The sequence below is a fragment of the Chinchilla lanigera genome, unplaced genomic scaffold (assembly GCF_000276665.1).
Source record: "Chinchilla lanigera isolate Chin_1 unplaced genomic scaffold, ChiLan1.0 scaffold00133, whole genome shotgun sequence".
Taxonomy (NCBI): domain Eukaryota; kingdom Metazoa; phylum Chordata; class Mammalia; order Rodentia; family Chinchillidae; genus Chinchilla; species Chinchilla lanigera.
Genome location: NW_004955534.1, coordinates 193,043 through 220,189, shown reverse-complemented (window position 1 = coordinate 220,189; position 27,147 = coordinate 193,043). Strand labels below are relative to the sequence as shown.

The window sequence follows — 27,147 nt, the reverse complement described above, 5'->3', positions numbered from 1 at the left end:
TTAATGGATTGTTGTGTTCCCTAGTCCTTGAACACTGGAGAAACTGAGTCATTACATCCCAGAATCTCCATCCTGAGCCACCTCAGCCAGGTTTGCATCTCTGCCTGGTGGGTCTGTGTTTCCTTTGTGCTGGAAACATTCCTGGCTTCTTTTCATAACCCATTATGAGGTTCTTTTCATCCATGAAATGATCCAAACCCTTCCAATTCCCATTTTCAGCCTGACCCATACCTCTAGGAACTACACCTTAACCATATTTACACAGTGTAATGGACTAGTTCCTTTTTTTCTTCTAAATAAACTTTTCTTTGGTGATTGAATCAAAGTAGGGAACATAGCAATGTACTGAGTGCTACTCAACCCACCAGTGCTGGATGTGGTCACACACGCCTGTAATCCCAGCACTCAGGAGGCTGAGGCAAGAGGATCTTTGCGAGTTTGAGACCAGCCCAGGCTGCAAAGTGAGCTCAAGTCCAGCCTGAACTGCATAGCAAGACGCTCTCAAAAAGACAAAAGAAAAAAAAGAGCCACCAGAGATATAGTAGTATTTAACCTGGGGGCAGGGTGAGCAGTTCCAGGATTCTGGCATTTGGCATGGGCATCTGCCATCTGTGGGCTCCTGGCTTGGAGAGAAGACTGGCAGGTTGGCATGAGCTAAGCATTCAAAGGGCACTCTTATAGCAGTAGTCTTCTCTTTATAGCAAAAGTTGGAAGCTAAGCACCTAAACTAGTGGCAGATTTGGGGACCCAAAACAAGTATCTGCCCTGCCCATTCCAAAATGAAAGTCAAATCAGCTGGAAGATCTGAAAACGCCTTCCAGGTTTCGATGTTTTCTTTCCTGTAGTCAGCTATTCTTCCCCACAGATTTTTTCTCACCATGTGATATTGCCTATTCTACCTCCTCCATGTAAAATTGAGGTCTGGCCGCAGGGGACAGGCTCCCATGCTGAAAACTCCCCCTGCCTAACATCAAGCCATTGGCATTTCTGGTATGCTTTCGAGGCAAGACTGGTATGCTCACCCCAAGAGAAAGAGCAGATTCCCCGAGAAACCGCTTTCCAGGGGAGCAAAGTGGAGTTGAGCAGATTGTGTAAAACTACATTTGAGTGGTGCACCATGGGCCAGAGACGGGGACAGAGGCAGGGCCCTGACAGGTAAGCAGGCGGCTTGAGGTAAGTGGTGCAGAGGACACACCAAGGGTAGGGCCCAGGCTCAGCAAAAGGTGCAGGGAAGGCTTTCCAGGGATGAGGAGGAGCTGGCTGGTGATTGTAGCAAATGCCCAGAACCATAAGTCAGCTGGTTTGGTGGGAGCTGGGGAGCAGTTAATAGCAAGGCTGCATATGGGCTCCAGCTCACACTAAAAGGAAAACATAGATTTTAGCAAAAGGTAGTTGGGAATTGTCTTGGTTACTTTTCTCTCATTGCTGAGACAAAATACTCAACACCCACAATTAAGGAAGGAAAGGTTTATTTAGCTCACAGTTCACGGTGGTTTCAGCCCACAATCACCTGCCTCCAAGGCAGAGGGGCACATGGCAGAGGGCAGCTATTCATGGCAGCAGAAGACAGCAAAAGCTGCAAGAGCAAGTAGGGAGGAGCCACAAGAGCAAGGCTCCTTCCCTCCCTTATACTGTACGCAGGCTCCCTGCCCCAGGGCGGGTGTAGCACTCACACGCATAATCCCAGCATTGGACCATGGATCAATCGAAAACTCTAGAAGCCCACCCCATGACTGCATGAGGCTTCAGGGGGGACATCCAGACACAAACTGCAACAGGAGTCATGGAAGGTTTCTGAGCAGAGTAACTGATGAGGCTTTGGAAAGTCATTCTGGCAGTCACACGGAGGGTGGATACCCCGGGGAGGAAACTGGGGGCCAATATGTCACAAGCAAAGTGATTCTGCAGCAGTGTTTCAAGAAGAGCATTTCAAAGACCTGGATGAGGGCAGCACCTCCACACTGTTCTTTCTCCTCCAAAGCCCGTGCTCCGGTGAAACTTACCTAGAAGGCCCCTGTGTAAAACTGTGTGGAGCCCCTAAGGTTGAAGCTGGGTTGAGAACTCCCCTCTCCCCCTACCTCTGTTTGAGACAGACAGACAGACAGTACATAGTACATAGTAGCTGCTGAAGCAAAACTCAAAACTGCTGATGTGGTAGGAAGTACAGTACTCAGCCTAACCTGGGTTCAAATACTGACTCTTGAGCAAAGTGCTTGCCTCTCTGAGCTGCAGCTCCCTCTTCAGTAAAGTGGGAACAGTACAGTCTCTAGTCTTCCATGACCTTCTATGGCTTTATTTGCTGGCACTTACCAGAACGAAGCCCTAGAAATGTTTCTCTTAGCTCTACGTTCTCTCCCAAAGTCCTTTTATCCCTTCCCTACTCCACCTAGCCCGTCACTCGGCTCCAGCCACACAGTTCTTGGCCCCCTCAGAGCCCTGTTCTTCTGAACTCTGGGATCCCTACATCCTGTTCCCTCTCCAGAATAAAGCCTCCCACTGGGCCCATGTCCAGTCTTAAATTTTAAAAATTAAATTTTATCTTTTGGGGGCTGGCTTTCCTGCCCCTCAGACTATGTTGGTGCCCTACCCATAAACTCATAATACCATGTGCATCTTCTTACACTCCTAATCACAATTGCAGTTATTAGATTAATATCTCCCCAGCCTCACTAGAGGACCAGACTGAGTCTCTCTTATTGACCATGGGATCACTAAATCCTGGCACACATTGTGCTCAGTAAGGCTGGGGGATTAGCTCAGTGGTAGAGCACTTACTTAGGAAGCATGGAGCCCTGGGTTCCATCCCCAGTGTGGGGGAGAGATTAATAGCTATTGATTGGCAGAGGAATCTTAGTTCTGACATCAAAGCCCAACAAAAGGAGATACAGATAAACTGGACTTAATCAAAATTAAAATCTTTTGAACCCCAGAAGAAACTATCTACAAAATGAAAAGATACTCATAGAATGGGGAAAATATTTGCAAATATGTATCTGAGAAGAGCCAGGGATATAGCTCAGCGACATAAGTGCTTGCCTGGCAAGCCTGAGGTCATGAGTTCGATTCCCGGTACCAAAAGAAAAAAAGAAGAGAAAATATGTATCTGAGAAGAGTATATACTGTATATTTGTTACTGATCATATATAAAGAACTCCTGTAACTTAATAAAATGCATACAAAAATATATGTAATAGGCTGGTTATGGTAGTACATACCAATCATCCCAGCACTGTGGGAGACTGAAGCAGGAGGACTGCAAGCTTGGGCCCACCCTGGGCAACTTAGTGACTTAGCAAGACCCTGCTAAAAAGAAATAAAATAGAATCCAAACAACAAAATGCTAAGTATGTAGCTCAGTGTGAAGGCTCTAGGTTCAATCCCCCCACTACTCTGGTGTATGTGCGTGCATGTGTGAGTGTGTGTGTGTAAAATCTGCAGGGCATAGAGTAGTCCCAGAACTTGGGAGGATGAGGTAGGAAGATCATAAATTCAAGGTCAGCATGAGCTGCATAATGAGAACTTGTCTCAAAAATTTAAAATATATTGAGAAGCTAATAAAAAAATGGTGATAGGTGCCACAAAAAAATTAATAGATACAGAGCGGGGCATGGTGGCGCACGCCTGTAATCCCAGCACTCGGGAGGCTGAGGCAGGAGGATCGCTGCAAGTTCAAGACCAGCCTGAGCTACAAAGTGAGTTGAAGTCTAGCCTGAACCACATAGTGAGACCCTGTCTCAAAAAAGACAAAAAAATTAATAGATATAGATAGTTCCAATCTGATTTTTTTTTGTTTTTTGAGACAAGTTCTCACTTCATGGTTTAGGCTGGCCTTGAACTCCCTATGTACCCCAAGCTGGCCTCAAACTCTCAACGATCTTCTTGCCTCAGCTTCCTCAGTACTGGGATTGCAGGTATGTGCCACCACACCTGGCTCCAATGTGATTTTTAAAAAGACTTGAATAGACATTTCTACAAAGAAAATAAACATGACCAACAAGCATATGAAAATGTGGTCAACATCATTAGTCTTTAGGGAAATGGAAATCAAAACCAGAATAAGATACTACTTCATACCCACTAGCATGGCTATATGCAAGAAGTCAGAGAATAACAAGCATTGGCCAGGATATGGAGAAATTAAACCTTCACACATTGCCACTGGAAATGTAAACTGGTTCAGTCACTGTGGAAATAGTCTGGCAGTTTCGCAAAAAGTTAAGCAAAGAGTTATCTGATCCAGCCATTCTCCTAGGTATTTTTAAGAGAAATTAAAACAAATGAGAGGAAGGGGAGGAGAAGGGGAAATAAAAGGGACTAAGATGAAATATGTACACGTACCAACTCTCCCCCCCCACCATGAATATATTCATTATGTATCAGAAACATGTACTAATAAAAAGAATAAAGTCATAAAAAATGTAAACATAATCCACATACAAACTTGTACATGGGTGTTCACAGCAGCATTATTTAAAATGGCTAAAAGCTGGAAACAACTCCAAGCCCAATATCCATCAATGGATAAACAGGTAAACAAATGCGGTATATCTATACAGAGGAGTATTATTTGGCCATAAAAAGGAATGAAGTACTGCTACATTCTGCGTGGATGAACCTTGAAAAGATCATGATGAGTGATAGAACCAGACACAGAAGAACACATACCATAAGAGTCAATTTACATGTAAGGGCCAGAACAGGCAAATCTGTAGAGACAGAAAGATTAAGGAGTGCCCAGGGCTGGGACGGAGGATTAAGCAGGTGATGGCTAAAGGGCCAGGAATTTCTTTTTTTTTTTTTTTTTTTTTGGTTTTTCTCCGGTACCAGGAACCGAACTCACGACCTTGCGCTTGCCAGGCAGGCGCTTTGCCGCTGAGCTAAATCCCCAGCCCCTGGAATTTCTTTTTGAGGTGATGAAAATGTTGCAAAAGTGATTGTGCTAACAGTTGTACATATCTGTGAGTATATGAAAAACCACTGAAATGTACACTTTAAATGTGTGAAATATGTCTTAATAAAGCTGTTTTGTTTTGCTTCTGTGTGTGTGTGTGTGGTACTGGGGATCAAACTCAGCATACATTAAGCAAGTACTCTCTTAATGAGCTGTGTTCCTGGCCCTTTTTAATTTTATTTTGAGACAGGGTCTCACTAAATTGGCCAGGTTGGCCTCCAGCTTGGGATCCTCCTGCCTTAGCCTCCCAAAGTAGCTGGGTTTTAGGCAGGCACCCCACATCCAGCTAATAAAGTTGTTACTTAAAAAAAGAGAAACAATAGCAGGCAAATGCCTCATATTAAAAAGCAGTAAAGCTGGGCCTGGTGGCACATGCCTGTAGTCCCAGCATTTGAGAGGCTAAGGCAGGAGGATTGCTATGAATTTAAGGCCAGCCTGGCATACATAGCAAGACCCTGTATCAAAAAAAAAAAAAAAAAAAAAAAAAGCAGTGAAAAAACAGTCATTAAATTAATTAATGGAAGAAAAAAATCAACTCTTATTTTTCCTCACACCCCTCAGTACCCAGCAGAGAACTAGCATTCATTTTGCATAGTGTTTTTGGTGAACCTATTTCATATTTGATGCTTTCCTTGGCCTCAAGGATGGAAAGAGACCTACCAATGGTGGTTTCTTCCCACAGGACTCTGGGCTACCTTCTCTTACTGCGCTCACGGCCTAGCAAATTGGTTGCATGCAGTGTGTAGGAGTGGCGGTCTCCAGAAAGGGCAGCAGGGAGAGCACATAAACACCTGGTTGATAGAGGAGCTAAAACATAAATACAACTAGAGCAGCTGGATGCAGTGGTGCACCCCTGCAATCCCAGTACTCGGGAGGCTGAGGCAGGAGGGCAAATTCAAGGTCAGCCTGGATTACATCGTGAGATCATGTCCTAAAAAAAAAATAAAAACAAGAGTAGAGCAATGAGGTCCCTTGGTATGATGGTAAGGACTCTTCCAGGCCTCAGAGGTCCTGAAGCATCCCTGTGAGCTCAGCTCAGTATGACAGTCGATGTTCATAATGGGGACGCAGGTCATCACAATGGAGTCGTATATTTCAGGTGAAAAAGGCAGAGTCGTTTATGATACACCCTAAAGAGCTAACAGCAGAATGGTAGGTGTGTAGCTCAGTGGCAGAGCACCTGCCTGGTGTTATAGTTTATATCTAGATGCCCCCCAAAGCCTCATGTGCTCATCAGTGGGGATTTCAGGGGGTGGTTATTGGATCATGGGGCCGTGATAGTCATCAGTAGATTCGTTCACTGATGATTTTATAGCTGTGCGGCTGGGAGGTGAAGCCTGATTGGAGGAGCTGGGTCACTGGGGGCGTGGCCTGAAAGAGTCTATCTCCTTTCCACTTCCCTTGATCCTGCTTTACCTGCCATGCCACGAGCTGTTTCTCCTGTGCCACACGGCCCTGCTTTGGAACCAGCCGCCGATTATGGACTGAAGCGTCTACACACTGTGAGCTAAATAAACCTCTCCTCCTTGAACTGCTGGGTGTTGGGCATTGTGTCCCAGTGACGAGAAAGTAAGACGCCTGGTATGCGTGAAGCCCTAGGTCCCATCTCCAGCATCATACACCCCCCGCACACATATACATATCCCTTCTCATGCACACTCACACACACACACTCACACACAGAGTTAACAGACTATGAGCTTTGGTTTATAAGACGTTTTTCTTTTCTTTTTCTTTTCCTTTCTTTTTTTTTTTTTTTTTTTTGAGACAGGATCTCGATATGCAGTTCAGGATGGCCTTGAGCTCACTTTGTAGCCCAGGCTGGTCCCAAATCACAACGATCCTCCTGCCTCAGCCTCCCGAGTTCTGGGATTACAGGCGTACCCCACCACACCTGGCTAAAACATTCTTCTTTAGTAATCCTGGATCCCGGTCAGTTAATGAAGTGTCCTGGGATTTGAACCACTAAAGATGCAATGGTCTTGTGTCACATTTGCAAGGCCCTAGGTCCCAGTTTTTCAGGAAACACTAACCTAGGTGCTGTGGTTAGGGAATTTTGTAGAATTAAAGTCCCCCCTCTACCTAGGCTCTTTGCTTCTGTGGTTCTAAGGCTTGAATCCGAGGCCTTTGCACTGAGCTGCATCCCCAAGCCCTTTCTTTTTTTCTTTTGACACAGGGTCTTGCTAAGTCCCTAAATTGCCAGGCTGGGCTCCAACTTGTAATCCTCCTGTCTTAATGTCTGTGAGTGTTAGGATTACAGGAGCATGCCACTATGCCTGGCCATCGTGAGGTTAAGTAAGGAAGATTATCCTAGATAACCAAGGGTGAGGGGATTGACTTAGTTAAATCAAGAAGCCTTTTAAAAGCAAAACTGAGACTTCCTCAAGAAAGCAAAAGTATTTCCTCCTGAGGACAGAAGTCTATGTGTGCAAAGAGGCCCAGTTTGCCCTTCCCAAAGGCCTGCCCTGAGGGCCTTGGCTGTTTCAGGCCCCACAGATGACAAACCAGTTCTGGGAGATAAATCTCTTATCTCTTGTGGCTTCTGCTTCTCTGCTTGAAGCCTGGCTGATTAAAAGACCAAAAAAAAAAGAATTCATGTTATCGCCAGTCCCAGAAATTTGTAATCAGATTAAAATGTGTTCAATCATAAATGGCCTGGGTTCCATGCCCAGCAACACACCCCCCACACATAGATTATTCAGGTGGATGGCACCTGGCCCCACAGCCTTCCCCAGGGAGCCCTGGTTCCCTGGAGAGACATGGCTGCCTCTAGGTGTGTGGCAGAACCGAATTATAACAGAAACATTCATAAATCCCTATCGATACAAAGAAAATTATTGCCAAGCACAGTGCACACCTATAATCCCAGCAATTGGGAGTCTGAGGCAAGAGGATCATGAGTTTAAAACCAGCCTGAGCTACATAATGAGACCATTTCAAAAAAAAAAGAAGAATGAGGGCTGGGGATATAGCTCAGTGGCACAAGCGCCTGCCCAGCAAGCGCAAGGACCTGAGTTTGTTTCCCAGTGCCAAAAAAAATAATAAAAAAGAAGATGAACGAATGCAAGGAAGAGAGGGAGGGAGTGAGTGAGAGAAGGAGGAAGAATTGAAGCTGGATGTGGTGGTGCATGCCTGTAATCCAAGAACTGGGGAAGCTGAGGCAGAAGGATTGCCTGGGCTACACAGAGTTCAAAGCCAGCCTGGACTGCATAGTGAGACCCTGTCTCCAAAAAAAGAAATTATTAAAGAATGTTCTCCTATGCAGAAACATTCCAAATAATAATGCACTCCTCCCTCAAACAAGATCATAACTCCCTACTCTTCAAATGAGGACTATACACAGTGACTTGTTTCCAAAGAACACAGTGAGAAAGGAGGAAAAAAGAGTAACACCTTACCTTAGCCAGTGATCAGTCAGCGCCAACAGTGCTAAATCACAGTGACAGGACGCTCCTGTGATAGATGTCATACGAATAGCTCCAGCGTCATGAGCCTCCCCAAACCAGCCAGCCACAGTCTAGTCACAGGAGAAATACCAAGTAAATTCCAACAGGGGAACATCCTAGAAAATACTTGACCTGTACTTCTCAAAACTGTCAAGGCTACCAGAAACAAGGAAAATCGGAGAAATGATCACAGCTAAGAGGAGCCTAAGGTCACACGATGACTGCAAAGTGGTATCCTGGATGGTATCCTGGGACAGGAATGAGAAATTAGGTAAAAACTAAGGAAATCTGAATAAATTATGAACTTTAACTCTCTTTATAATCTTCTTAGTTTTTTTATAAATCTAGAACTGGTTTTAAAAATAACATTTACAGCTGGGAATATAACTCAGCAGCACAGCGCCTTCCTGGCAAGCACAAGGTCCTGAGTTAGATTCCCGGAACCAAAACTAAATAAATAAAAATAAAAATAACATCTACCAAAAGGACTACATCAGGGAAAAATTAGGTGAACAAATTTGAGTACTAGGCTACAAAAACAGGCATTATTCTATTGTTTTCTTTGTTAGATTTCTTTTTCTTTTGGTATTTGGGATTGAACCCAGGGCCTTGAACTGAGTTATTTCCCAGCCCTTTTATTGTGAGAGAGGGTCGTGCTAAATTGCCCAGGCAGGACCTGAATTTGGGATCCTCCTGCCTCAACCTCCCCAGTAGCTGGGATTATAGGTGTTCACTGCCACATTTGGCTCCCTTTTTTTTTTTGGCCACATTTTGTTTTGTTGAGACAGGGTCTTACCATGTAGTTCAGGCTGGCCTTGAACTCTCTGTGTAGCCCAAGGAATCCTCCTGACTCAGCCTCCCAAATGCTGGGATTGTAACCGGGCGTGGCAACACACGCCTGCAATCCCAGCATGCAGGAGGCTGAGGCAGGAGGATCCTTGTGAGTTCAAGACCAGCCAGGGCTACAAAGAGAGCTGAAGGCCAGCCTGAACTGCACTGAGAGACCCTGTCTCAAAAAGACAAAAAAAAAAACAAAACCCAAATGCTGGGATTATAGGCATGTGCCACCACACCAGTATTATAGGCATGTGCCACCATGCCCAGCCTCTTTTCTACCTTAGAAACAAATCCTGGTGTTTTAAGTGATTGGCAATTTATTGACCCTCTGTTAGTAGTAATTATCCTACATAAATGAATGACTTTGTGTGTGTGTGTGTCTTTTTGAGACAGTGTCAGCTATGTAGTTCAGGCTAGCCTTGAACTCACTTTGTAGCCCAGGCTGGTCTCAAACTTGCAACAATCCTCCTGCCTCAGCCTCCCGACTGCTGGGATTACAGGTGTGCACCACCAGACCCAGGATGACTGGTTTTTCTATAGTTACTCCTGGAGACATAATGCAGTAGCCCCAAGAAGATAAAATTATGTTCTATCATCAAAAAAATTGAAATAAGCCAGGCAAGAGGATCGCAGCTTCAAGGCCAGCAGCTTCAAGGCCAGGCTGGACTACATAATGAGACCTTGCCTCAATAAATAAATAAATAAATAAATGTAAAAAGAAATTGGAGGCTAGGGTGTAGCTCAGTGGTAAAGTTTATGCAAGAACTAGCCTAAGCAAGGTCTTGGGTTGCATCCGTAGCACAGCCAAAAATAAAAAAATTACAAAACCATCTAAAAAGGAGTATGTTCCATCTCCTGCAGCCAAACCTGTGACCTCACCTGCATGCGCACCCACTTCTTTCTCCTGCACTCCTATAATAATAAGGGAGTTGGTCACTTCTTACCATTTTGTCTGAAGCACACTGTGTGCATGTGCTACCATCTGAGATTACCATGTGCCAGGCAAATGGCAAGCACGCTATGTGCGTTATCCCCCTCCATGAACAGATCCAAGTTTTGAGGTCAGGGAAACTGAGACTCAGGAAGAGTGCGGGACTTGCCCCAAGGTCTCAGAGTCTGAGGTCATACTCCCCACTGCTCAACTGTCCTGCTCTGTAAGACAAATCCCCAGTCTGCAGCTCTGACTTCTGCCTTCCACCGCTCAGGCACTTCCATCCAGTGACCCCTCTGCCCTCCTCCTCTTCCTTTGGGTTCCCCTCCCCTTGCAGAAACAGGCTGCCACTCCTGAGAAAACACGGTCTTCTCCAGGATGTCCTACTACCATCCATCTCCAGTTTCACAGGCCCGGCCTAAAGTCCCGAAGCCTTACTCTTCTCGTGGCCGCGCCCTGTTGCACAAGGCAGACACCTGAGCATTGTCCTTGTTGCTCTCTTCCTCCGCCCCTGCAGCCAGTCACCTGTCCAGCTCACTCCACCAGTGTGGTCACCAGTGTGCCCCCTCGCACCAAAACCAGAGCCTCTCAGGAGTCTCCCTCCTCCCAGCGTGCCCACCCCACCCCAATCGGACTGTTCTCAGCAATGCACACTAGCTTTGATGGGTTCCTTTTTTCTCTCACATTTCATTACTTTTAAGTTTTACTGTGCGAACACGCATGTGTGTTGGGGGGGGCGTATTGGAGAATGAACTCAGGGCCTTCACACTAAGCTACACCCCAGCCCCTTTTGCCATTTTTTCTTTTGAGACAGGGTCTCACTAAGTCACTAAGTCGCCTGGGCTGGACTCCAACTTGCAATCCTCCTGCCTCAGCCTCCCTACTTTTAATTTTTGTTCTTTGCAATTACTGGGGATTGAACCCTGAGCATGTTAGGCAAGCATGCTACCACTGAGTTATATGCCCAGCCCTTTCTTTTAAACATTTATTTTTAATTAATGTGAAGTAAGTACATTTTATGGGTAGAGAATGATATTTTGATATATGTATATAATGTGTAGTGCTCAAATCAGGGTAATCAGCATGTCCATCACTGCAAACATTTCTCTAGCCTCTCCGTGATTTCTGAAACTCCAACCTGATAGGCCACTGCGCAATTTCAAACCCTTTAATGTTTTTCTTGGCCCGGGATAGAACTCAAGATCCCTCTCAAAGCTTGGAGGCTCCCCGTAACCCCCTCCCCACTTCCTCTGGGCACCCTCTTCCCGCACCCTGACTCCATCCCCTCCGCAGTCCTGCCCAGGGTCATTTTTGGTTCCCTCGGTCTTCCAGCTTTCTCTAGCCTGGGCTTCCTCTCAACCGTCTATCTGTTCTACTTCAAATGTGAACACCCACTGGGCGTGGTGGTGCACGCCTGTAATCCCAGCACTCAGGGAGGTTGAGGCACAGTATCACCATGAATTCAAGGCCTGACTACACTACACAGCAAGCCCGTTTCATAAACAAAAAAAAAAATGTGAACACTCCACACTTTGCCCCAGCCCTGCCTCCCAAAATCTAACTCCTCTTCAACCGCCAGGGCTCTGCAAGCTCTCAACTCGCTAGATGTTAAATGTGCAGATTTCGTGTCTCCTGAATATGGAAGAATGAATTTTGAGGCCAAAGGAGGGTAAGAGTAGGAAAGGTTTATTGAGAGCAAGCTCTTGAGACGAGAGGTCCTGAAAGGGGTTGCCAGACGCTATTTCTCCTAGAATGTTTTTCAGAGCAAAATCACTGTGTGGGTACAACATGGGTTAAACTACTGCACAATCAACCAACAGGATTGTAAGTATAGTGGCTTAGCTAATATTGACCCGGTAGGGAAGGGAGGCATGCAGCAAAGGTAATGGTAACACCAACTTTCGCTTATCTGTAAGTTCTAACATACAGAGATAAGAGGCCTTCTTGGAAAGGGACAGGAAGTGACAGAAGGATGTCTGGATGTTCTGCTCACCCGCTGATGCCTATCTGGACTTACTGGACTTACTGGTACTAATTACAGTATAATCTCCAGTTGCTGTTTATCTCTCAGGGAGGCTCACAGGCTTGGCTACTGCATTTCCATTTTGAGGCCTGGCCTTTTTCAGATGTGCCTCCAGCCATAGTTTTTGTGTTTTTTTTTCCCAGTCACAGTTTTGAAGTTTTATCTACTACATGGACTCCCTGGAAGGCCCATGCCTATCTGATTGCCTATTAATTTCTATCTAACTGCCCTTTAACACTTCCTCAGCCCCTCTCATGTCAGGACCAGTTCCCAAGCACGGAGCATCCTCAGTAATGAGCTGTGCACCTCGGCCCCACTGTAGACCTTGCACCCTGGAGGACGTGGGCTGTCCCTGGGTCTCCTTCCAGCAGCCCCATGCTGGCCACCCAGCCCTTTGTGTCTCCCTTGCCATTTATGAAGGGTGCTGTTAGATCTGCTGCATTGCTGGTTAAACTAATTTTTTTGGAGTTTATTTGCCTTCCACTCCAATGCTATCCTTCCCTTGGAAATTGCTGTGGAAACACCTTTTTAAGGAGCATCACATTGGATGTACATTTAGTTACAAAAGTGGCATTACAACTTTATGATTTTCAAGCTTAGAGGTTGTCTTAGTTACTTTTCTCTCATTGATGAAACAAAATGCTGGACACCCAGTTACAGGGAAGGAAGGTTTATGTAGCTCACAGTTTATAGAGGTTTCAGTCTGTAGCTGGCTGGCTCCAAGACAGGGTGGCACATGGCAGAGAGGCGTGTCACAGAGGAGAAGGGTTCATCACACTCACAAGGTAGCAAAAGCAACAAGGGGACAAGGCTCTTTCTTCTTTCTGACCCTTATATTGTATGCAGGCTACATAAAAGCACTCACACCTTTAGTCCTAGCCAGAACTAAGTCAAACCAATCAGCAGACTGATTTACTAATCACACACCCTTAATCCCAGCATCACACTGCCCAGCTGTAAGAAGCTCAAACCACATGGAGAAGTGCTGGAGATGGGACGCTGTGTAGAGAGTGGAAAGTCAAAGACCTGAAGGCCCTCGGCATGGTGAGAGGCCGTTTCAGAAGTGGGGCACCAGCCAGAGCTGCCTCAGAGAGTCAGAAACAGATCATGCAGCCGAGTTCTTCCCCAGTTCTTGACCTGCAAACTGATGATGGCAAGAGAATATTTTAGGCCGCTGAGTTTGGGGTAGCTTGCTGCACTGCGATACATAACTTGGCACATGCATTGTCTTGTGGGATCACTGGTTACACAGCAACAGGTAACAGGGACATACATATACTGCCTTCTCTAAGGTGCCAGCAAAATGTTGTCTTTTAAAGTAAAAAACTTTCCTTTCTATGAAGTGTTGCCATCTTCTGATTCCTAAATTATACACTAAATATGTGTGTATGCATATTACCAACATATGCATGTTACCAATCCCCTTTGGGGATTAAAATGTATAAAACTTCACACTAGGGAGATGGACTGCTTTGGTATCAACCTTATTTAAAAATATGTGAGCTCACGCCAGGTATGGTGATGCATATGTTGCAATCCCAGCACTTGGGAGGCTGAGGCAGGAAGATTCCAAGTTCAAGGCCAACCTGAGCTACATAGTCTGTCTCAAAAATGAAATCCACATTCCAAATGGAAGCATACATTACCTGAGTATTGAGTGAAGAAACTCGTAGGGGTGTGTCAAGGCCACTGGAGAAGCCCATGTGACCCTAAAGGCAGTGTCCACACCTATCCTATTCACCGCTGCATTTCCAGCCACCCTGTAGATAGATGTTCTAACAATGGTGGTCAACCTATAGCCAGCACAGATGCCACAGCAGTCACAGAACCCTCTCTGTCAATGCATAAGCCAAGGCTCCCCAGCAGTGGAGCATCAGGTAAGTTTTTTTCTGAACTAAAACCTCAGTATTCAAGTTTAGTTGTGTTGGAACTTTATGATAAATGGGTTTCAGGTTGCAGTTTGGGCACTTAGTCTCTAAAAGATTTGCCATCAATATTCTAGAAATATTCACTACATCAATTTTACTTTTCATTGTTCCTGTTAAATGAACATCCTTATCTTCTTGGGACACTTTATAGTTCTGGTAATAATCAGACTAGGCTCGCAACTTCTACTTCCTCAATAAACTAGGGAGTCACAGCAAGCTGCTATCCATTCACTTTTAGTTTCCGGTGTGGGCCTGGTTATCTACACTAGCATTAACTCTGCTAACCGCCTGCTGAAACAGAAACTGTCAATTTCCTCCCTAACCCTTTCCAAAAATTTGTAAAGGGACCCTGGGGACGTAGCTCAGTAGACAGCACTTACCTGGCATGCACTAGATCCTGGGGTCCATGTTCAGTACCCAAAACCCAAACCCCCAAAAAATCCCCAAAACCTAGACTATCCAGTTTCCCCTATGGTTACTTTTTTTTCCAGTCCTGGGGAACGATCCAGGCCCTTTTCCACATGCCAAGCAACTGCGCAACCAGCAAGCACAGCCTGGTTATTTTAGCATCTTAAATCATGGTCACTGTGGTAACAGGAATAGTTGCTATTGGCAGGAATGAAGTTGTACAACCTTTTTCTCATCTGTAAAATGGGACACTACGTGATAGAAAGGACGTATTCCAGCCTGTGGCGGCCTGCTACCGTCTGACAAAGTCTCAGGAGAGCAGGTTCCCACTGCTGCTTCAGAGATGGGAGCATTGTGCCCCTATTCTGCCAAGCAGAATCCAAAGGCATGCGGGACTGCATGCCACCCTGCTTCCCAGCAAGACCCCTGCTATCAGTAAAGGAACTGATGCTTACCTAGCAGCTGACATTGGATAGTGACTCCATGCCAGTTGTCTAACTCACCTTCCCCGTGCCTGTCCAGCACGGGGGACATGTGTGTGTGTGTGTGTGGGGGCCTGACACCCTTTCAACCTGCTCTCCCATTTCTCTCCTCTCCCTACAGTAGGTGCTGAACAAGTGCTTTATTACATTATTCCACTTCATCCTCACACCTAAAGGAGGCCTATTTTGATGGGGACTCAGGTCATAGGCTGGTTTTTCTGATGGTGTCTTACTATGATCAGCTGTGAACTCTCAATCACTAGTCTGCTGCCACCTGCCTTTCAGGTCAAGGAATGGGCAGTATCCCATGCCAACCATGATAGCCACATCAGTTCCCATCTCTTAGCTCTAGTATTACCCATTTAAGGTCCAGAGAAAGCTACTGTAAGGTGAATGTGGCCTTGTCCTTGTCACTTAACTCCCCCTGGGGCTGTCAGGATGTCTCACCTTACCTTGAATGAGGGATGCGCTATTATTTCTAATACATCAAAATGGGTAAATTCGATCAAGCACCTGTGCTCTGGCCTTTAAAAACACCACTGGTTGTTTACCCACGTTGTGACCTGGAGACCAAGATTCTACAAGAACACATTTACAGACAAAGGGCTCATAAGAGGGTGTCTGAAGCTTCCAGGTTTCTGGGTCACAGGGTACTACTCTGGAGCCTACTTTTTAAGCTGAAAAGCAGAGGTTCTTTCAGATCAATCTTAAGTTATATTAACCCCCTAGTGGGGCCTCACTTGCTGTTATGGTTTGTCTAGATGTTCCCCAAAGCCTCATGCACTTTTAGATGAGGCCTTTTCAAGGCAGCCGAATCTAGTTTGTGGTTGATTCATGGTTCACTGTTAGGATTAAGGGTGGATGACTGCTGGATCAATCCACTGACTGGATTTGCACTGCCCTAATCCTCCCAGCAGTCTGGATAAGATAAAAGGGGAAGAAAGAGACTTGCCTCTCTTCTTTTGCTCTTGTTGCTTTTGCTGCCGTGAACTGTCGCCCCTCTGCTATGTGCCACCCTACCCTGGAGCCAGCCAATTACAGTCTAAGACCTGTACGAACTCTGAGCTAAACAAACCTTTCCTCCCTTAACTTTGGGTGTCAGGTATTATCTCAGCAATGAGAAAAGTAACTAAGACACTTGCAACCCCCACCTGTCACTTGCCTTCTTGGCTATGCGCACAGCAAAGGGCCCTACAAACTAAGGAGTTGCCGCTATTCAAACTTCATTACAATTAAACTTTAAACATCAGTCCCTCGCATCAAGCACACTTCAACACCAGGTAGCCAGAGGACAATTTTGTCTTTGCAGAGCAGTGTTGTCAGGTCTGGCACGGGAGGAGAAATTAAGAGTTCAAAAAAGGTTTCAAATATTTATTGTTGATCTAATAGTGCTGATCACAGAAAATGAATTAAGAATCCTGATTAAGTATATTCCACTGTCCCACCAATGGTATTTTTAAGCTTGATACGGTGGTTTTATCTTGACCATGAAAAAGAGGGTATCATCTTATGCTCTCCGAGAGGGTAAATGTGCTGCAGCTCATGTGCAACTCCTTACAGTCCCAGCTTGGTCCTCCTCCAGTGTCTCCTCTTGGAGTTGTACCTACACAGAAGGAAGCCATGGGTTACAAATCAGCCTGGCCACAACTTAGCTGCTTTCGTTCACAACTTGGCCTTTTAGGCACAACAAAATTCAAAGGGTTCCCATTTTTCCTTCTTTTAAGTTTGGAACTTTCTGAAGAATAAAGAAATTATTTGCTACATGTACTCCTGAACAGCTGGAATTACAGTTCTGTGCCACAGCCCCCAGCTGAGGATGGGTTCTTAATCGGGACAGAAGTAGTGGGGGAGCCCTCTTCCGTATCTTTGATTCAAAGACAGGGGAAGATGCTTGCATGCTGTGAAACTAAACGATCACAAACTCCCGCTTATCACAATACATTAACTCCTCACTCATGCCTCCCCCAGAGCAACATGATTTGTAGTGCAAAGCAATCTGAATTGTCCATGTCAATCTGCCATGATTTTACCCTCAGAAAGGCAAAATCAAAAACAATCAACACAGCTTTTTCTTTTAGCAGGATAATGACAGTACTTCCACAAGATGAAGCACTGTAATTGCAACCTGCTTTCAATACATGAAGGGCTGGGGGTCAGAACTCAATGGCAATGCTTGCGGAGCACGCACAAGGCCCTAGGCTGGATCCCCAGCACAGCAAAAAAGTAATCGGAAGATAGTTGACAAAAAAAAAAAAAACAAAAAAAAAAACAACCATTCTACTATGCCAATTCTCTGGGCCAAAGGTATATATAATCCTAAATACAAAACTCCTTCCCCACTCTAGGACATCACAGAACAAGGGACTAATACTGCTAATAGCAAGTATCTACTCAACTAGGAACTGAGTTTTCTTTTGTTCACTCTCATCCGATAGGGACAGAGAAAAAACTGAGGTTCATGTGGATACAGCAAACCAACCACTGCTTACCTTTTCAAGCCTCTTTTCTCACTACTGTATAATGAAGACCACAGGCCAGTGATGGAGTGTGGAAGAGCAGGAAACCCAGCAGTTCATTTTAAACTAAAACTCAGAATGTTTTAACACACCGGGACTATCACTGGCTGCTGGATACCTAGCAAATTCCACTGACTTTTGATGCTTATTTATCCTCCTTTCAAGAATTATCTCAGGTCACCTGGTTAGAGCAGCAGGCTGAAAAAGTTGGAGTTGGGGACTAGCTCCCCTTGGAGGCCCTTCATAACACGTCTCTCCTGAGATCATCAATTTAACTACTTCTGAAGAGGGCAGTTTCAATCTTCAGTGTAACAATCGCTGAGGTCCGCCCCCATGTAGTGTGGGCAGCCTTCCACCTGATCTCTCCCTCAGACTGAAGACAACCAAGAAACTGCTAAGGATCACAGCTTCGGCCCCGGTGTGGTGTGGAAAACAAGTAAGCACAATAAAAAAAAAAGGATCTCAGAGAATGGTGGCAGAGGATGGACTGGATCGCACCGACTTCCACAGCAAGTCTATTTATGTTCAAAAAGTAACCCAAAATTTAACGACAATCAAGAAAAACCACAACTGGGACAATAGAATATCTCACCTGATTTTATTACCAGTCTTCATCCGAATCCACTGAGGAATGGGACGATTCTGCTTTTGCTTCTTGGCCAGGAATCGTTTGATTCTGAAAGTCTTATGAGAAGACTGCAAGGAAATGCAACCAATTTAAAGTGATGCTTTAATCTGCTCAAGAGACTCAAAGAGCACAAACTACACACGCAATGAAAGTCTCAACGCTAAATTATCAAGTCTATTTGATCTGCATTTCTCTGGAGGCAGTTACCATACAAAAATAAGGAGTGAGCTGGGGGTAGTGGCACACACCTATAATCCCAGCACTCGGGAGGCCTAGGCGGGAGGATTCCGAGTTTGAGGCTGAGCTACAGTTCAAGGCCAGCCGGCACTACACAGTGAGAACCTGTCTCGAGTAAAAAACAGTAGAATAAGCAGAATAAACGATGTCATCCAAAATCAGTATTAATGGGCAAATGCAACCTAGCATTTACCTTGTAATTTCAAGGCCAAGATTTATGCAGTCTTCGATATTCAGTAGACCCAACCCATTTTCCACTTTAGTTATTAATCCTCTTTAAAAATGTCACTTTCTCGAGGATGACTTTCCTCATTTCTCCATCTATCTTTTAGCTTTTGCTAACTTGGGTTACCTAAACCAGTGAAATTATTTTGGCCCAACACACCTTGAATAGTAAGGCCTACTGTAAAGAAGACAAAGACTACACTCCTCTATTACCAGTCCACAGAAGCACTTGTGGACTGTCAAGCAATAAACAAGCAAACTGAAATACTGAGCCCCTCCATACTCAGAAGGTACCAAAGTATTTGTCAGCAAACTGTCACAGCAGTGACTGGTGCGCTGCTGACATTTACTAAGAACTCCCGAATGACACAGGTTCACACAATGCTCCCGACCGCAGGAGCTTCCAGAAGGTGACGCACAAGTCTCTGAACAAATGGCTAAAAAGTCCTGTGGTCTCAGTGTTGCTCGCTCCTGGATACAAGCTCCCCTCCCGGCGCCCAGCACATCGTGCACATCCCGAACAGCTGGCAGTCGGGCCGCAGTTTCTGGGGTGGTCCTGCCATCTCTCTTCCCGCCCCAGAATCCCAGCTCGCTCCAGTGGAAGGCAAACAAGGATCCTTGCGCTCCTCTCCTTGGCGGTGACCCTGGCACCAGAGCGCCCCCTCGAATTCCCGGCGCCGACGCACCCCGCCACTCCCCCGAGGGTTCCCTAGCTTCCCGCCAGGCCCTAGAGTAGAGCAGCGGGCAAACTCGACCTTCTCTCGAAAAAGCTTTCCAAATGTCCCTGCCCCTCGATGCTCTACGTGGCCCCAGCGAGTCCGCGGCAGCCTCTTCAATGGGGAAGCCACCTCGGAGCCGATGGCGGCCGATGGACTCACCATGGTTTGGCTCAGAGGGAAGAGCACGCACTCGATGGCGGACTGAAGCAGAAAAGGGAGAATCAGTCGGAAGAACGCATTTAGAAGGCGCCGCTGAGAGGCGGAGCTTAGGCGCCGACGTCACGCGCCTGCGGCCTCCCGCAGCGTCTGGAGCCCTCTTGCCTCGTTTCCCTCTGCGCCTGCGCTCCCGGGTAGGGGGCCGTGGGAACCTGAGTTGGTGCGATGTAGAATTCACTCGGCTTCACGTCCCTTAGAGGTTCCCTCGGCACCTCGTCCGTCCTTGTGCTAGAGGCTGCCTGGTTCCTGGGTGAGGCAGACAGCCTACGCTAAGTACCCAAATCGAAGCCCTTCCGAAAACCAGGTGCAGAAGGGATGGGGCCAGCGCCGAGAGAGGGCGGGGACCGCGTGCGTGCGTCACGTCGGAGCGCCGGGCTGTGCCCTAGACTTGGACGGAAGCGCGCACCTAGGGGCAAGGGCTGGTAACCGCCCGCCGGCCCTTTCCTTAGACGATGCGGGACGGGTCTGGACGGTGGTGTCGCTGGAAGCAGGAAGGATCAGTGGGGGCTGGACCACGTAAGCCCTAAAAGCTTAGGGAGGACTTTGGGGTTTTCGACTAAATTCGCTGCTAGAAAAAAAAAAAATTCGTTGCTAGGAAGTGGAGACTGATCTCGTCTTCCACCTTCCTCTGGATGTACAGAAATTAATGGCACGCCTTTGGGATGCGATTATTTCCCATTTTCATCTTTTTCTTCTCCCCACTTAAAAACCTGAGCTACACTTGGCTGGGGGCATAGCTCAGTAGTAGAGCACTTGCCAGCGTGTGCAAAGCCATGAGTTCCATCTCCAGCACCACAAATAAACAGAGGAAAACCCCACAAAAACCTCTGTATATTTTTGCAGTTACCGCAAGCATTTTTGCTCTGATGGATTGAGGCATGGGCGTTTAATCGGTTCTTCAAGAGTCCATGTGTAGAATTCAGAGTCAGTAAACTTGGATGGGAAAAATACAACTATATTTAAAATAAAGTGACTGATTGTAAAGTTTGTTTTATTTACAAATGTAAACAACAGACCACAGTGGCATTAGTAGTACCTGTGACTTGGTCGTCTATAGAAACCATAGATGGTTTCATATTAACATTACACTTGATGCAGATATCCTGAACTGTTGTTTAATGTTCATCGCTTGATCGATTGACTGACTGATTGATTGATTGACACCCGGCTTATCACGTTCTTTAAAAACAGTATATTAAGCCCACAAAACAGAACTGTTTAAATAAAGTCCATGTTACTATAGCACACCTTTTGTTTTGTTTTGTTTTGGGGTGTTTTTGTTTTTTTTAAGACACACTCTCTGCAGTTCAGACTGGCCTTGAACTCACTATGTAGCCCACGCTGGCCTCAAACTCAGAGATCATCTTGCATCAGCCTCCCAAATGCTGGGATCACAGGCATGTTCCACCACACCTGGCTAGCCCACGTTTATTTTAAAAATATTGTGATAAAAAAAATATTGTGATAACTTCATTGTAGTGTTAACTGTTTTTCTTTGTAGTCTTATGTATTGAGAAATTTCTGAAAGCCAGGTGTGGTGAGGTACATCTAAAATCCAGCTACTCCAGAGGCTGAGGCTGGAGGATTGTAAATTGGAGCCCAGCCTGGGCAAGTTAGCAATTTAGCAAGACCTTGTTTGAAAAACTTCTGAAAATAAGTCCATAGGCTTTATCAGACTATCCATAACACAGAAATGCTTACAAATCCCTGGACTGGATTACAGTGACAGATTGTTGAATAAACAAACTTGCTTTCTGTGCCAGATGCTCTGTTCCCTTGGGAATCCCACAGCTTTTCCCGCATTTCCATCAAGTCCAGGCTAAAGTGTCATCACTTCAGTGAGATCAGCCCCTAAACATTCCGCTGCTCCCTTCTTTGCCTGCTTTGTGTTCTCAGTGACACTTACTCCCTTCTAGCATGCCATATGTTATTTCTTTTATTGTCCAGTTCCCCACAGTCATCACGCTCAATGAGGTCAGAGATTTTTACAAACTTTTTACTCTGGGGCTACAAATGTAGCTCAGTGATAGAGCATATCTTTAACATGCACAAGCCCTGGGTTCAGTCCCCAGCATCAGTAAAGCACAACTTTTTACTTTGAAATAATTACAGATTGATAAGAAGTTGCAAAGAAATGGCCAGGACACCCTTCAAGGCAGCCTTCCTTAGGCTTAGCATCTTGTGCAATTATAGTACAGTTGCACAACGGGACATCCACACTGACATGATCCACAGGGCTCATTCAGATTTTACCAGTTATACATGCACTCGTAGTTATACACTTTTTTTTTTTTTTTGTCTTTTTGAGACAGGATCTCCTATGCAGTTCAGGCTGGCCTTCAACTCACTTTGTAGCCCAGGCTGGCTTCGAACTCGCAGCAATCCTCCTGTCTCAGCCTCCCGAGTACTGGGATTCGTAGTTACACACTTACAACATGTACAGTTATACATGTACATATGTGTGTAGTTCTACACATTTTCATCACGATTGCAGCTTTGGATAACTCCCACCACAATAAAAATACTGTACAGAACCATGGTTGTGAATGTAGCTCAGTAGTAGAGCACTTGTCTAAAGACTTGTGATGACCTGGATTTTATTACCAGTACTGCAGAAATCAGAAACATAATCACATCAGCCAGGGATAGTAGCATACTCTTGTAATCCCAGCACTGGGTGGCTGAGGCAGGAGGATTGTAAGTTCTAGCCCTGCCTGAACAACTTAGCACTTTAAGGAGACCCTGTTTAAAAAAAAAAATAAAAATGTGCTGCAGCTGGGCATGGTGGTGTACCCTGTGATCCTAGCACTCAGGAGGCTGAGGCAGGAGGATCGTTGCAAGTTCAAGACCGGTCTGGGCTACAAAGTGAGCTCAAGGCCCACCTAAACTGCATAGTGAGACCCTGTCTCAAAAATACCAAAAAAAAGGGGCTGGAAACTTAGCTCAGTGCAGAAGCCCTGGTGTCAATCTTCAGTACCACAAAAATAAAAATAAAGAACCAGAACCACACCCATCATCACAATCAGGGGATTTTTTTTTTTTTTTTTTTTTTTTTTTTTGGCCAGATTTGCCTCCAGCACCAAGTACCAAACCTGACACATAGTAGGCCCTCAAAATCTATTGAAAAAGCAGTTGAGCATAGTGGTGGCAACACGGGCCCTGGGTGTCAACCATGCAATAAAAGAGCTAAGTAACCTTTGTGACAGAACTTGGCCTGTCCATGCTATTGTTCCCTCTTCTGTAAAGTAGGAATAACAAGTACTACTGCTTCTGTCAGAGTGCCGGGTAAGAGTTTAGTCACTGGCTGGGTATGCTAGGCGCGTTACTTACGGCAGGCATTACTACATGTGACAAGCAAGAGCCCTCAAGCTCAGAATATGAGCTGAATTGCTTCCCCCAAGTTCCTACACTGAAGGCCACAGAGTATGAGGCCAGCCTGGGCTACAAAGTGAGTTCAAGGCCATCATAAACTGCACAGTGAGACCCTGTCTCTAAAAGACAAAAAGAAAAAGAAAAGGCCACCAGAGACAGTAAGAAGCTAGCCTTCTGCAAGCCCTGGACAGGCCTCTGGAAAAACCAATCCTGCCAACGCCTTGATCTTGAACCTCTGGCCTCTAGAAATGTGACAAAATACATTTCTGCTGTGTAATCCACCCAGTCTATGGCAATGTGTCTCTTGTTGTAATAAATTTGTGTTTGACTTTTGTTTTTTTGAGATAGGGTCTTGCTATGTAGTTCAGGCTGGCCTTAAACTCACTATGTAGCCCAGGCTGGCCTAGAACTCTCAGCAGTCCTCCTGCCTCAGCCTCCTAGGTACTGGGATTACAGGCATGTGCCACCATACCCAGCATTTTGTAATAACTTTTTTTTTTTCTTTTTTGTATTTTTGAGACAGGGTCTTGATATGCAGCTCAGGCTGGCCTTGAGCTCACATTGTAGCCCTGGCTGGTCTCGAACTTGCAACGATCCTCCTGCCTCAGCCTCCTGAGTACTGCGATTACAGGCATGCACCACCACGCCTAGCTGTAATAACTTTTAAAAAACTGTAGCATTTACCATATTTTTAAATCATTCCTTATAAATGGTATAACAAATTTCTGGAGTGTAAAGGACAGTGCAGAAACAGTAAAGAAAATTCTAGGCAGCCCCTATGAAAACAGAAACGGAAGACTGACTTGAGAGGGATCATGTGGTGTCCACTACCATAGCACTAGTGCCAACACACAGTAGGAGTTGCTCAATAAAGGGTCCAATAGCCAGTGTCTGAGTTATCTCTATCTTGTCCTTATTTCCAAAGAAACCCGGACCTGGGGGTGTAGCACAGTGGTATAGCATTGGCTTAGTATGTCAAAGGCCTTGGACTCAATCCCCAGCACTGAAAAAATAAAAGCAGGAACAAAGAAATCAAGCCACACCTTGAAGAAAAGGAGGCAAAAATGGAATAGATTCTTATTTTTCTATGATTTGTAAGTTCAAAGCTGGGCCCTGTGGCTCACATCTACAAACCCAGTTTTTCCAGAGTCTGAGACAAAGGGATTTTAAGTTCAAGGCCAGCTTGGGCAACATAGTGAGACCCCCATCTCAAAAAAATATGGTTTATAAGTTTTTTGTTTTCAGTGCTAGAGATTCAACTTGGGTTCTTGCTAGGCAAAAATGCTAGGCAAAAATGCCTTACCACTGAGCCATACTCCCAATCTCCTGCAATTTTTTTTTTGTCTTTTTGAGACAGGGTCCTGCTATGCAGTTCAGACTGGCCTTGAGCTCACTTTGTAGCCCAGGCTGGTCTCGAGCTTGCAACAATCCTCCTGCCTCAGCCTCCCAAGTGCTGGGACTATAGGCGTGCACCACCACACTGGCTACAAGTTTATTCTTATTAAAACCATGAAACTATAATTTATGAGGAAGTGGTCCTTACCCTGTTCTTCCCAGAACAAATAGGGACAACAAGGAAACTATTACTTGGTTCAAAAATTTCCCCTAAACTGGGCATGGTGGTGCATGCCTGTAATCCCAACACGCTGGAAGGCTCAGACAGGAGGATCTCAAATTTGACCCCAGCCTGGACAACTTACCAAGACCTTGTCTCAAAATTTTAAAAAAATATAAAGAGATGGGGATGCAGCTTGGTGTGAAGGCCCTGGGTTCAATTCTCAGTACTGCAAAAAGAAAAAAAAAATGCCCCCCAAAACTCGTGTTCAGAGGTGAGGCTTTTGAAACGTGATCAGATCACAGGGTGTTCAGCTCATCAGTGGATTCTTTGATGAGTCCATAGCTGAACAGTGTTAGGTGGGCTTGGCTAGAGGAATATACCCAGAAGGGTTCTTTCCCTGTGTCTCTGCTTCCTGGATGCCATGGGATGGGCAGTGTCTCTCTGCCATGTCTGTCAGCTATGGTGTTTCTGCCTTGCAGCCCATTGACTATGGACTAAAAGCTATGCCACAGGGAGCTAAAATAAACCATTCCTCTGTAAGTTGTGTATGTCAGGTATTTGACGCAGCAGTGGAAAGCTGATCAACTCAGGAACAAACTAGAACAAGACAGGGGTTTTAAAAAAATGAAATAAAAGTGGCACTGTATGAAAGGATATCAATTCAAGATGGATTTAAAAAATGTTTAGGCTGGGGATACAGCTCAGTGGTGCAGCACCTGCCTGGCAAGCGTGAGGTTGTAAGCTCCATTCCTGATACCAAAAAAAAAGTTTAGCAGAAGGGAGGGCCCTCTTGTGGTTTTACCAGTTGATCTGGTTTGGGGATTTTTTTTCCCAACAATTGGCATCATGGGGGTAGAAGACTCCCACACCATCCTGTGCTACTACAGCCCCCCTCACGTTCGGCATTGTGCCCCGATTATTTCTATACTACCACTGCGCCATGAGTTCAAGGACAAAGACTTGTATCCTTGACTCCCAGGGCCTGGCACATAGCCAGGGATATACATCTGCTGAATGAATAAAGGCGTAGGGGAAATGTAAAGGTGGGGTAGGGAAGTGTGGTTTACCTGGAGCTTGGCTGGTAAGGCAAGTAGAACAAAAGAGGGAGGTGCTCACAAGAAAACCTCCATGAGTCAAAGCTCATGAGTAGCTCAGTAAGGAGGCCAATCATGTCAAGTCATGCCGGATGGTTCAGAAGGGTCCTCTATCTCAGCTTCCATTTTCACCTGCCTTTGCAAGAAACCTACACTACTGATCATTACTTCTCGTGGGCAATTATCTACTTCTGGAGATTTCCTTTAGGCCTTTAAACATTAGGTAGTATTTCTCCTATCTCGTCATCTTTCATCAATACCATTTATCTATCTCCATTTTATCTCATGGCCAGATTTCTATAAAGTTATATATATGCTGTCCTTATTCTGTCCAATGGCTTTCATCTCCCATAATTCCAGTGGTTCATGAACTGTAAGTCACTGAACCCTATGGCTTTTTTCAGGCATATGTGACTTTTCATTAATATATGACCCTGCTGGCCCTTTTTCGTTTGTGTTGAGAGAAGGCCTTGCTGTGTAGTCCAGGCTGACCCTCAACTCACGATCTTCCTGCCTCAGTCCCCAGTGCTGAGATTACAGGTGTGCATGTGCCTGGCTTTTGCGCGTGGTGATGGTACTAGGCAAGCACTCCTCCACCGAGCCACACCCTCGGCCTACGTTACTACTTCTTGAAACCCTCTCGGCTAGGTAACACCTGTCCTCTGGTTTTTCCCTCCTCTCTGGCTATTCCCTCTGTCTTTGTAGATAACATTTCCTTACCAGTGCAGTAACATGAATGTTCTTTAAGGCTGGGCCCAAGTTCTGCCTCTGTTCTTACTTCGTCCTCTTCCCCTAAGTAACAGAATTCATGGCCATGGTTTCAGTGAAAAACTGAAATAGATGGTTTCCTACATATATCCAGCTCCAGTCTCTTCTCTGACCCCTTTACTCAGCCGGCCCCATCCGCCCTTCCCTCTCCCTGTAACTCGGCTTCTCTCAGCAGCTCACTACTGCTCTCAACACTGTCAAATCCAGCAAACACACTTCCTTTTTTTAACCTCTTTGTGGCATGGGACACTGTCAGCTGTTCTTGAAATTTTCCTTTCCCTTACTTTAGTTCTCTCTCCAAGCTTAGGACTATTCCCTTTGAATCATTTGTAATGGCTCCTTTACATGTTTTGGGGGGACTGGCTTCTAAAAACGGAGAAATTATAAAGCAGTGACTTATTAAGTAGGAAGAAAATCTTGTTCTCCAAACTTTTCAGTTCTTATGGAAGAACAGTGAACTATGATTTGATCCTCTCCTTGGTGGGCTAGGGAAGGCAGGAACTAATATTATTCATCTCCTTTCAAAATTCCCAAATTCAAGGGGCTGGGGATTTAGCTCAGCGGCAAAGTGCCTGCCTGGCAAGCGCAAGGTCGTGAGTTCGGTTCCCGGTACCAGAGAAAAACCAAAAAAAAAAAAAAAAAATTCCCAAATTCAGCAAGCAAAAGTTAAATTTCTCAAAATTCAGTAAAGTTATAAATACATTTAGCTTGGGCTGGGGATGCAGCTGAGTAGCACAGTGCAGGCTTAGCATGCACAAGGCCCTGGACTTGATCTCCAGAATCACATAAACATAAATAAACACATTTA

General features: G+C 45.4%; 1 protein-coding gene across 1 annotated transcript; it reads right to left on the bottom strand.

Annotated features, from left to right (window-relative positions):
- Positions 1 to 16,362: 16,362 nt before the first annotated feature.
- On the bottom strand, positions 16,363 to 19,599 carry Rpl39 (ribosomal protein L39). Its single transcript, XM_005410433.1, has 3 exons — positions 19,491 to 19,599; positions 18,115 to 18,218; positions 16,363 to 16,609 (listed from the first exon to the last, which is right to left on the bottom strand). Exons 1-3 carry the CDS (start codon positions 19,491 to 19,493, stop codon positions 16,561 to 16,563), a joined length of 156 nt encoding a protein of 51 aa, XP_005410490.1. The 5' UTR covers positions 19,494 to 19,599; the 3' UTR covers positions 16,363 to 16,560.
- Positions 19,600 to 27,147: the final 7,548 nt, after the last annotated feature.